This window comes from Bos taurus, chromosome X (assembly GCF_002263795.3).
Source record: "Bos taurus isolate L1 Dominette 01449 registration number 42190680 breed Hereford chromosome X, ARS-UCD2.0, whole genome shotgun sequence".
NCBI lineage: Eukaryota > Metazoa > Chordata > Mammalia > Artiodactyla > Bovidae > Bos > Bos taurus.
In genome coordinates this window covers 33,911,153-33,923,763 of record NC_037357.1, presented here as the reverse complement: position 1 = coordinate 33,923,763, position 12,611 = coordinate 33,911,153, and the positions used below count along the sequence as shown (strand labels likewise).

Sequence of the window (12,611 nt, the reverse complement as noted above, 5' to 3'; positions counted from 1 at the left end):
GACCCAGGCAGTTGCAGGGAAGACAGTGAGAAGCAGAAAGATACAGGGAGTTTCATTTCTAGCATCCATTCCCTCAAGGCAGCCTGATGGTCCCCTGAAGGGACATGTCAACTGAGGGGCAAGGGGGTGAGCTGCTCTCCACCCAAATCCTGCATTTTCTGAGGGTTAACCTAAATGCATCTTTAATGGGCAGAACAGCAGGATGTGTGTCAGATGAAGTGGAATGATGTCAGTGGTGAGAGGGAAAATATTTGGGGGCAGGGGTGTCATACTATTAATGGAGCAGATATGCCTAGGAAACCACTTCTTTGGTTTTTCTCCATGACTTCCTTTACCATTGAGACCAAATTCACTTAAGTTCCTGGGTTAGGTTTTTGCCTCTCTCCTAAGACCACAGTAGTGAGGATTCCAAATGAGGGGAAGGCACCAGAGGAGCACAGTGGCCATTTCTCGGCGTGCCGAAGCTGTCTCCAAGTGGGCTGTTTCCTGTACACCAGTTTTCAGTTAACATAATTCATTAGTAGTGAAGTGAAGTCAATATGGTCAAGGACCCCGTAAATTCTGATTGTAAACTAAACCTTCAATATAGCATTACACAGGATTCTACCTTTGCCTAATAAAGTGCCTGCTACTTCAGGCCTGCTTTATACAGGCATCAAGTCCAGCATTAAAAGCATACATGTATAATTCTGTGTCCAGTGGTGGTTTCAAGCTGTCTGCATCAGAGCACAACCTGTTTTAAGTATGTATTTCCCCCACTCTCCTGAGGTTCTGACTCAAGCCAGGGTTAGGTCTGGGCAGTAAATCCCACAAGGAGATTCCAGTGGTTTCTGTCTCCTGAGCTCACAGCATATTTTACATTGCATACTTCTGTATATAAATACAATTGTATGTAACCTGTACATTTGGATATGTAGATGTCTCAAATCTTTTTTGGAGTGGATATTATGAGAACTAGCTGGAACTCTCCAAAGCACAGGAAGCAGCTGGAATGAGTATAGGTGATCCTTGAACCAATGAAGATTAGGGACTGGATCCTCCCCTCAGTGGAAAATCCTTTAGCTCCACACTCCCCACCTGCGGTTCCCCATCTGCAGCTTCAACCAACCTCTGAGTGTTCAGTGCTGTAGTATTCAGTACTGAGAAAATCCGTGCATAAGTGGACCCACTCGGTCCAAACCCGTGTTGTTCAAGGGTCAACTGTACAACCAACAAGTGGCCTAGAGGACCGAGGAACAGGGCACTGGCATGAGGGGATGGCATGTTGGGCATCACCAGGAACTGACTACCTCTGTCTAATAAAGTAGCCACAAGTATTTCCCAACCTCACTCCTTCAGTGGTATTTGAAGCCCATTCACTCCCAAATGAATTTTCTTAACCCACAAGGCAAGGAGCTGCTGTCTTTCCCCCACTGCTCCACCAATTCTCATGGGCCCATCACAACTCTTCCTGTCTCAGCATCCCTCACGGCCCCACCCGCTTGAATACCTCTGGCCTACATTTCCTGCACAAAAGCTTACCCTTGACAGCTCTGTTCATATCTGATATGGCATAAACAGAGAGGTAAACAAATGTAAAAAACTGAAGAGGTTAATATACCATTAATTGAACGAGGAGACATCAAGGTGGCATTATGAACACTTTTTTAATGACAACAGATGGTAAATTTATACAAATTACAGGTTAGAATATAACGAATACAAAACCCATCCAGATAACAGTTAGAAAAGCATCACTTACAAAAGTAAATCTGATTCAAGTGGCTAAAGAACTCAAGCCCCCCCATTTTGATAATTACACGCAGCTTTTAAGGTAGCGCATCTAAACTCTGCCCCTTGTCAGGGCACTATTCAAGACTACAGCATATTCAGTGACTCTAAAGCTCCTAACACTTTTATCATCAAGGTCAGGACATCTGGTAACAGGTTCACTAAGCAAAAAAAAACAAGAATATGTGAACGTTCTTTGCAAACTGTAAGGTGCTGTGCAGATGTTAGCTATTGCTATTATTACTGTTCAGTGAGATTTCACTGAACTTGAGAAAAAGGAAGACTAGTCTGTGTAACTGACAAATATGACCTATAGAACATCTTCAAAGGAATGCAGGTATTACTTTCAAATACACGTAGCAAACAAACAAGCAAGGAAAGTATGGCCAGGAGTGATGGTGAGCTGAGGAATTCCAGACTATTTAATGAATATATGAAGGATTAATCTGTTCATCTGTTACATGTAATATATACCATTAGGATCCCAAAGTCCCTGAAAATAATTTATTTTCTCAGGTGACCCTTTTTCCCCCGCAAAAAGGAAAAAGAAATCTTGTCAAGTTATGAATACGCTGCTTCAGTCCAGCTCTTGCAAAAACAATCTTAAATGTAAGAGCAGAGTCTGAGTTAATAAAGTTGTACTCTTCTGATGGAGCACAGAGTGCCTGACAGCGGAGATATCTGTTGCTGACCTGCTGCTGCTACTGCTGCTAAGTCGCTTCAGTCGTATCTGACTCTGTGTGACCCCACAGACGGCAGCCCACCAGGCTCCCTGTCCCTGGGATTCTCCAGGCAAGAAGACTGGAGTGGGTTGCCATTTCCTTCTCCAATGCATGAAAGTGAAAAGTGAAAGTGAAGTCGCTCAGTCGTATCCGATTCCTAGCGACCCCATGGGACTGCAGCCTACCAGGTCCCTCCATGGGATTTTCCAGGCAAGAGTACTGGAGTGGGTTGCCATTGCCTTCTCCGGCTGATGACCTAATAAGTGACAATTTTATTTATAAAATGGGCCTAACAGTCTACAACTTCACTTGAGCATAAGTAAAAGAACAAACATGAACTTTTCTGGAGACAAGAAATATACACTAGATACATTTAAAACAGGATATAAATTCTCATGTACCTTTCATCTTTCCTTGGGTACACTTACCTAACTGCTTTTACTGGTGTCCTTGAGTACACTAGCTGTATATATAAAATTTATATGAAAATGGAAAACACCAAACAAGTCAAGTAGTTGCTTTGGGGCAAAGTTGATGAGATCTTTATGATGAAAATAACCTTACAGTATATTTCTGTTAGATTCCCATGAAATGCAGGTTGGTTGTTGTTATTGTTTTTAACGGAGGGTTTAAATTTCTTCAGTAACAACTCAAAAGTGAATTCACATGTAAAATGGGATCCACTTGAAGAGCTAGTGACATCAGATGCATTCTACAGCACACTATTTTTTAGCACAATGAGAAAAGAGATTATATTCTGGGGGGCAAAATGGGAGGTGAGGTGAGGTGAAGGTCATATGTTAAATCAGTAGCCTGTACTGACACTTCAAGTTAAGACCCCTAATTGAGGTTATTCTTACAATCCATTTTCAAACAATAGTGAACATAGTCCTACCTTATAATATTTATATAAGGGCTCAATTGTAGCTTTTCTTTCTATACATCCTGAAGTATGTACATTGTACAAGAGGAAATCACTAAGACATCTTGAAAAATAAATCTATTTGTCATACACTGTATTATTTCAACAGCAGCAAACTAGTGAGTTAACAGTTAAAACCTTAAGAAAATATTAACTGGTTGGAAAGCAAGTTTTTATTGTAATAATTCCATATATCAACCTTAGCATCCAAGTGTAACTTTCAAACGCTTGGTACTAGTTCCAAGAGGAAATTACACTGTTTTTGCATGAATCCCTAGTTTAAATACTTGCAGAAAAACACCCTTATTATCTATTCAGCAAATGTCTGAAATCAAACAAAATAATCCAACACTGGACATCAATATTTTAAAAATAGCATAAGATTCCAAAAGTACAAGAAAAACCTTGGCATTATAGAAAAATAAATTAAGTGGACAAATTCTAAGTACAACAAGACATCTAAAGAGGGGACCATCTAGAAATCTACCTTATAGTACATTAGATTCAAACTGGAGTATTTGACAATTTCATATTATTTGTGCAATTGTATACCAAAACTGTAGTCTTTTTAAGAAACCATGTTCCATTCAGAATAACTACCTAAGACATTTAAACTGCAAATAACATTTAACTATAAGCAGGAATAAAAAATAGTCCTACAATAATCATTTTGGTTTTTCTTGGCAATTAAACATAAAAGGCTTCTTGGTTTTTATGCCTAACTACGTCTCTGCTCCTTTAGTCCAATTCCACGACATCCAAAAGTAGAGGAGAACTAACAAAATCCAAGATGGCAAACACTCACAGCAAGGGCCATTGTATGAGGAATTATTAATGACAGAGATACATACAATGAAATATCTAGTTAGAAGAGTAAAGGTAGAATGTGCTGTTTAAGAAAACATCCAATAATTACTCATCTGAAAAAATGCAAATAGACACCAGATAATATTGGCAGATTCTGAACTTAAACCAAACTTTTACTGTGTATCAAACTAGCATTTAGAAATGCACAGGGATGTAAACCAAAACAGTGGTTATCTCCAGGTGGCCACACTACAGGGAATTAACATTTTCTTCCTGTTTTAAGATGCATTCTTCCCTGCGTGTGTTTAGATTACACACAAATAGTACCAAGTGGTTGAAAAGAACACAGACCAAGGATACTAAAAAACGGGGTCTTTTTCTATCAGAAAGGACTTCAAGGATTATCTATATATATCTGGGACATAATAGCACTGATTAAAAATTCCAAGAATACTTCCTGGGTGATAAAAATAATTGATTTTCATGATTGTTTACACTCTGTAAGTATGCAAAAATGAACATATTTAAATGTAAATTCTTTCATATACATTATTTAAAAGTAGGAAAAACCGAGTTTACACAACCTCATAATTAAAGTGTAAGTTCACTGTTGAGTGACAGAGCAAAGCAGACCATTAAAGAGCTTCTCTGAAAGGAGGAGGCTGGCCTGTAAGAGGCCTTTAGGGAGCAGGCCAAGTGCCCAGGCAGCTAACTCTTTGCTTTGCTATCTGCATTCTTTAATAAACCCAGTCCTTTTACATGAATGGCTGTGATTCAGCCTAGTTTCCCCATGAAATAATGTAATGAAAGATTTCTATTGACTAGGGATTACTACTACTTTATGCAAAATTTCTCAGTGACACTCAGATTAATACCAGTGTCCACAATTTAAGCAATTTTCAACAGGCATTTACAACCCAAAATCTAATGACTTTGTATTTTCATGATAGTCAGGAAAAGTGTTCCAGCGAAAAATAAAATTTAGATTTGCTCCACTATGTACATCTGAATACAACCAGAGCATAAAACAAAGCCAACTAAAAGACAAAATGCTATAAAACATTTTTTTGTTGTAAGATAATCAAATTCTTCCCAGAATAATGCATAATTAATTTCACATACTTATTTATAATCAATTTAGCTTTTCCAAACTCTCATTTGCAAATGAGAGACTCAGACAATTAAAACTGATGATACAAGGCATTGTTTTAGAAGGAACAAAATTTACATTGGTCAAATGTGACTCCTCAAGATTGATTTTAACAAGTTCTTACAACTTTATTGAAATCATCAATATCCCAGATCAATTTACCATTTTAAAAAATCAATTTAACACTATCAAAAGGTAATGTTCACTTTAATCCTGTTTGCCTTCACGCCACTGCCGTGAGCCTTCATTCCAGGCCACATAAACAAAGAGGGCCAGCACCACGTGGACGGCGACCACTGCAACAATAGCAGCATAAAAATAGCTGTCCCTATTGGACATCCCAAAGGCGCCTATCAAGAGAAAAAAGTTTCCATTTTATTCCAAAATATATAAAAATATAAAAATCAAAACATTATTTTTATTAGCTACATATTTATTGAACAAGTCAGACAATTAAAAAGGAATACTTTGTGTGGTGATAAATCAAGTATTCATGTAAAGATGTGAATACCTTCTACACATGAAGAACATTATTTTCAATGAAAATCACAATTAATCACTTCATCTAAGGACTCTGACATAATAAAGAGGGCTTTATTTTCTCTTCCTTCCAATGTCTGTCAGCAAGGAAACATTCCCCCAAAGTCCTCCTCCCATGTCAACCAACTCTCGCTCTCCAGGGACTGTTAAAAGAAAGGATCTGCAAGCTATCACACAGAAAACCATAAACCAATACGATGTCAAACAAATAACTGAGTGATAAAAAATTCATTTCATGAAGATTCATTATGAGCAATGGGATTTTTGAAAAGCAAAACAGAAGCAAGCAAGCAAATTAATATCCAGTTTACAGATATAAAGAGATCATGAGAGCATAGAATCTCATATATAGTTAAGGGCGAAAATGTCTTGTTTTATGTCTAGGATTACCTTCAAAAACGTAAGATTTAGTTGTGAAATATAACCCAATAGGTACAGTGATCATTAAAGCTGTGAAGAACAGGAGCGTCTTCAGAGTGGATGCTAATGAACTTTCATTTCTGGAAAAAAGTAAACAAAGAGAAAATCAGAGCCTGCAAAGCCATTTCAAACTATTCTTGTGTTCGTAAATGCTATAAATACCCACAGAAAAGATGCTGGGAACCTTGCCCTTGCCTAGAAAACAGTGGCCAGAAGAAGAGCAGTGCCAGGGACTCAAAATTCGAATAGCCTAGAGATCCAGTGGCAGGCCCAGGGTGAAAAGAAGTGTAAAGTGCAAAAAGTGGTTTGGAAATCTTCCAAGTGCTATGCAAATATACACGATTTACAGAATTCAGGATGGAGGTAGCAAGGCAGAAGATACACAGAAAACAACTAATGAGGTTCCTTCACAAAGCATCCTATCAGCGGCTAGCTGAATACAGTACAGACAAGGTATGAGACTCTCCAAAGACAAAGGAGCCCAGAGCAATCTGGATGCAGCTGAAGGAAACTTTGCTCACATTTCTTTGTAATTAAGTAGCGAGAGTACAATTTAAATGGTCTTCACACAGCATGGATGCATTAAAAGTTTGATATCAAAACACTTTATGTTCCGTGCATTGTATCGCTCATAGACTTTTAAAATCAATGGAAATATTCCAATGGGAAAGTTTTGTTCCAGAATACAATAAAATGATTCTGAAGAATGTAATCAAGTTTCTAAAATCATACTATTAAAGAAAAACAAGTTAGATAAATGGCTACTTAAAACAGTAACAATGGGTAACATAAAAGCGTCCAATAAAGGAGAAATGATTTCACAAATGATGCTTATCAATAGGGAACCATTAAAATTTATTTTGACGATTATTCAGTAAATATCTGTGTGAAAAATCAACAAGGCAGATTACACTGTTTTTATGAGAATCAGCGGTCTGCCAAATAAGCCCTGAAAGGCCCCTTGCCTACTTCTGTAAATAAAGTGTAACTGGCATATAGCCACACCCACTTGTTTATGCATCACCTAAGACTCCAGGGAGATACAGAGACAGAGCTTGGTAGTGGTGCCAGACCACATGACCCTCAAAATCTAAAATATTTACTATCCGGTCCTTTCCAGAAAAACTCTGCCAACAGTATAGATGTATACTATTTCGATTATATTCAAAAGGTGTGCACATGAAAAAGGACTCCAGATTAATACACAATAATAAAGTAACTTTCCCACTTTCAAATATTCCTTAATGTTGTTTTAGCCACTTTTCAATATTGGCCCCATGCATCATCACAAATGATAACACTTCTGACAGTGAAGCTGTAGTAAGCTTCCAGCAACCCTGGACACACACACACACACACACACACACACACACACACCCCCACCCACCCACCCACCACCCCCCATCCATAGTTTTATCCTGTAGATTAAAGGTCCCTTTTCCCTTAAATCTAACCACTCTCACACTACCTTGTCAGGGATAAAGAAATTTTCCTCTACTGTCTAGGTTCTTTGCGGCTGGTCTAAGAATTAAACGGACACAAGACAGATTAACAGGAGAAAATCAAACAAAGTTTAAAAACATGTATACATGGAAGAGACCCAGGAGAACTGAGTAACTTGCCAAATGGCCAAAACCCTAGCCTTAAATATTGTCTTCAGGTAAAGACAAAAGAAGATGCTGTAGGTAGGGGTTTGGGACTTCAAACAGGAAGAAGACAATACACATGGAGATGGAAAAGCAGATATTTGGTCAACAAGTGTTTCCTAGGCCATGTAGAGTCTATGGGACCCAGAGTAGTCTCTGGTTTCTATGCTCTGTCCCCCGACCCCACCACACCTAGCCCATATTCTTTGCAAATATCTCTGGTGACAGCTCCCTTCCAGGAACAGGCCCTCTGTCTAAATTTTTTCAGGCAATTAAGGGGAAGCTTAAAGTTTCTTCCTGAGTCTCTGGGGCCTTGACGGTTTTCAGTTTGAAATAATCTGCACATCAAAGAGACATTTTTGGGCCGCAAGTGTTGCTCCTCTATAACCTTAACACATGTCTAAATTTATGTTCATAGTCAACACTTGAACTTAATTCTTCCTGGTAATCCTCAGCAAGAGGTTCCAGTTTTTATCTACATCTCTATGAAGAATACAGCCGAGCCATCAAGGTCCTTTCAAAATAATAAGCTGCCTCTCGTCTAGGCAGCTTTCCTGATTATGCCAGCTGGAACGATTCACTGTTCTGGGACCCAACCACACTTACTTCATGCCTGTTATCACAGCACTTAACATGACAGCTTGTGTCCCAGACAGTCCAATGTGTACCCAGAGGTACACATTGCTTTGTACCCCTAGAAAATCCAGGCAAAGGAATTCTTATAATTGTGTGTATACCATTACAGGGTGGGAGGCTTCTGGCAGCCCAGAAAGAAAGGGAACATCTTAAGTTTACACCGATGGTCTACAAACTTTTTTGACTGTGTGATCCATCATTAAAGTTTTGAGCTGCTGCTGCTGCTAAGTCGCTTCAGTCGTGTCCGACTCTATGTGACCCCACAGACGGCAGCCCACCAGGCTCCCCCGTCCCTGGGATTCTCCAAGCAAGAAGACTGGAGTGGGTTGCCATTTCCTTCTCCAATGCATGAAAGTGAAAAGTGAAAGTGAAGTCGCATACCCCCATATTGGCACAATGATTTTTAAATAAATTATCTATACACACATTAGTCATGGAGTCTTTAAAATACAAAAACAAGGAAAAACAGATACTAAAAATGTTAAGGTTAAAAAAATTAATGTAGAAATCTGTTTTCTTTCCATACTTCAAGGAAACATCTTTTAATACATCTCACTTTAGTGATCACTGAGATATACAATTCTCATCTAATATACCTAAACTTCCTTACACTGTTTCCTAATATAAAATTTTTAGAAAATTTATCTTCATCAAGAATGAGTGTCTGCAGTTCTATAAAAATACAGAAAAATCATGTCCACAGAAAACAAAAACCACTAATTTGAAAAGATACATGCACTCTAGTGTTCACAGCAGGATTATTTACAATTGCCAAGATACAGAAGCAACCCACGTGTCCATCAACAGATGAACAAAGGAGATGCAATACACACACACATGCATAATACATACAATGGAATACTACTCAGTCATAAAAAAGAATCAATGTGCCATTTCCAGCAACATGGACAGACTTAAAGGGCATTATACTAAGTGAAACAAGCCAGGCAGAGAAAGGCAAATACTGTATGATATCGTTTATATGTGGAATCTAAAAAATACAACAAACCAGGGAATGTAACAAAAAGAAGCAGATTCACAGATAAAGAGAACAAACTTAGTGATTACCAGGGGGGAGGGTTGGGAGGGGCAACAGGGGGGAGGGGAGTGTGCGGTACAACATACTGTGGAGACAGGCCACAAGGATGTATTGTACAATACAGGGAATATAGCCAAAATTTTGCAGTAACTATAAATGGAGTGTAACCTTTAAAAATTGTGTAAAAAAATTTAAAAATACATACATACATACAAGAAGTCAGTATTTGGCCAATTCTTTTGTGGACCGACCCCCAAAAAAACTTGGCCTTCACAATGTTTGTGTTTTTGGTGTGCAAAGTTCAGATCATCTAATCTGATAAACAAACAAAGCTTGAGAATCTAGAGAAAGGGAAGGTTAACCAGTTCATCTGTTCTTTATCTCTTGACTATCAATTATCTGGCCTGACTTTGAGAAAAGTTTGTTACTGAAAAGAGAATATAATATCATGTTTTAAAGCACACAAAATCACTTACGATCCCACCACCCAAACACAATCTTTTCTGCATGTTAATTTCTAAGCCCACACATTCTACATAGAGCATATCTCAACAACTTGCTGCTTGTCTTCAATTCCTTCTTACCTCTCTATCTTAAGCCCCCAAAATTTGACTTTCAGTCTCTCAAATACAGGACTAAGGACAAAGTTAAGCATACAAACTTTTGAAAACTAGTTTTCAAACTTCCTCCAGTGTTTATATGACATTTTCTCCTTGGCTTCCAGCCACAGCCCACTACAGCCAGTGGTTCTGCTGGCACAAGCCAGCTTGGGTATAACCTGGTGAGGTATTCCAAAACAAAGCAACTGAGGTCATTCAACTAATTTATCCTATGTGTCTCTGAGCCTTCTTAGGAAGAATTCGAACATTTAGAGTTAGAATTAGCCTCACACAAATAATTGAGGATTGTGCCCCCACTCTGAGAACCATCTAGAGTTTACCCACTTCAGATAAACTTCTGCAGGAAACACTAAGCAGATGAAGCTTACCATGTTCCCCTTTATGGCAAGGCCTATACTGCAAGTAGATTTCACTGCAAATTCCATGCAGAAACACTAAAATCAGTCTAGGAGGCGTACGCTGTATTTTAAGTATACTTAATATAAATATTTGTTGGAGGCCTCACTAATAAACAGTAATTTTTTTTAAAAAAAACCACCTACATCGCCATTGTGAGAGTGAAAAAGATCACGGGGGCTCCAAAGATCGTGGGCTTGGACAACTGCTAGCTTTCAACACTTACTAATTGTGCGAGGTAATCCTGTGATCTTGCGCAAGCCACTTATCCTGAGTCAACTTCATTGTTTTTAAACAAGTAGCAAACTAAGCACTTTTAAAATTCTGATAATGTATGTAACAAAGCGGGTAAAGAACCCGCCTGCAAGGCAGGAGACACAGGAGACGTGGGTTCGATCCTTGGGTCGGGAAGATCTCCTACAGAAAAGAAACAGCAACCCACTCCAGTATTTCTTGCCTGGAAAATCCCATGGACAGAGGAGCCTGGCGGGCCACAGTCCATGGGTTGCAAAGAGTCAGACACGACTGAGTGACTAACACACGGGCATGTAACAAAGCACCTAAGCTGGGCCTGGAGCACACACACTGAATGGTAGCTAAATCCTTCCCACCTTCTGACCTCTAGAGGTATCTTGGGCCAGGCTAGTCCACAAGGACCACCTGCTCTTTCCTCAGGTTCCTCCTACTCAGCCACCAGCCCCTATCCTGCTGATTCCCTGAGGGAAGTAGACTCAAACCCGGGGCGGCCCTTTATCCCTTCCACTCGTTCACTCATGCAGCAAACATTTATTAAGCCCTGACGATGTGGGCCCTGCAGGGGACCCGGAGATGGAGAAGGCCCGGTTCCTGTCCTCAGGGAGCTCACCCTGCAGTGGGGAGAAAGGCTGCAAGATCGCAATACAGACAACAGAGAAAGAAGTGCTAGGCCAGAAACAAGAGTTGAAGAACCCGCCCACCTAGCCACCATGACCCCGGGTCCCTCGCTCCCGAGGGAAGGGTAGGGCCCCGGCGTGCAGACGATGCAGGGCCCAACCTGCTTCCCCCCTCCTCGTCTAGCCCTCAACCCCAGCCCCGAGGGTCCTGACCTCATGCCTACCCACCGGTGGGCCCGGGCTTTCCCTCTCGCCCCGCCCCCGGCCCGGGCCAGTCCGCCTGGTGCTCTAGGCCCCCGCCTGACTCCGCCTCGCTCCGGACTACCTGAAGTCGGACGGCTGCAGCGCGTTCAGCGCCGCTTTATCAAGGCGCTCCATGGCGTCGCCACGGCCGCAGCTCAGACGCTCAGACGCCGGCTGGGCTCCGCAGTCGCGCTCGGTCGGGTAGGCGGGCGACCGGTCCAGGCGGGCCACGCCGGAAGTGCCGGCGAGTGCCGGGCTGTGGGCTGCAGCGCGCAGGCGCGGCGCCCAGGTGACGCCCGGTGGTGGTGGCGGCGGCGGCGGCGGGCGCAGGCGCGGTTGGGAGCCTGCATGTGACTTACCGGCCAGGGCTGCGGGGCGTACGCCCTGCCAGGAGCGGCCTGCGCTCTAGGAGCAGGCCGGGCGAGTAGCCCAGCCACTCCACGTTGAGCCGGGACTTGCCTCGCAGCATTGTCCTCCGGGGAGGGCGGTGCTGCGGCCGCCCCCTGAGCGCGCGCGAGCAGCTCTCGTCTCCGTTCCGGCCCCTGCCGCCGATCTGTGGTTGCGAGGCGGCTGAAACAGATGATCTGCGAGGAAGGACGACCAGGAGGACGACTGGGGTGCTAGGCAACCAAGCAGTTTCCGACGACAACAACAACACAAAAAAGCAGTGCACATTATTCCCCAGCCCTTGAGTAAACGCCTCATTAATTATTGCCCGCAGTGAAAGTCCAGCCTTGGGAAGCTGGGAGGAGTTAGTTTAGCACTCACCCGAGTCTGTCAAGCTAGGGAATGTCAGAGCTGAAAGAGCTCTTGCTGAGAGTGACTGTT

The 12,611-nt window shown here is 41.5% G+C and overlaps 1 protein-coding gene across 1 annotated transcript; it reads right to left on the bottom strand.

Moving 5' to 3' along the window:
- Positions 1-1,627: 1,627 nt before the first annotated feature.
- VMA21 (vacuolar ATPase assembly factor VMA21) lies at positions 1,628-12,007 on the bottom strand. The gene is given in 3 exon segments (NM_001081616.2): positions 1,628-5,721; positions 6,302-6,411; positions 11,866-12,007. Coding segments are annotated over 3 exon segments (306 nt in total). The 5' UTR covers positions 11,919-12,007; the 3' UTR covers positions 1,628-5,578.
- Positions 12,008-12,611: the final 604 nt, after the last annotated feature.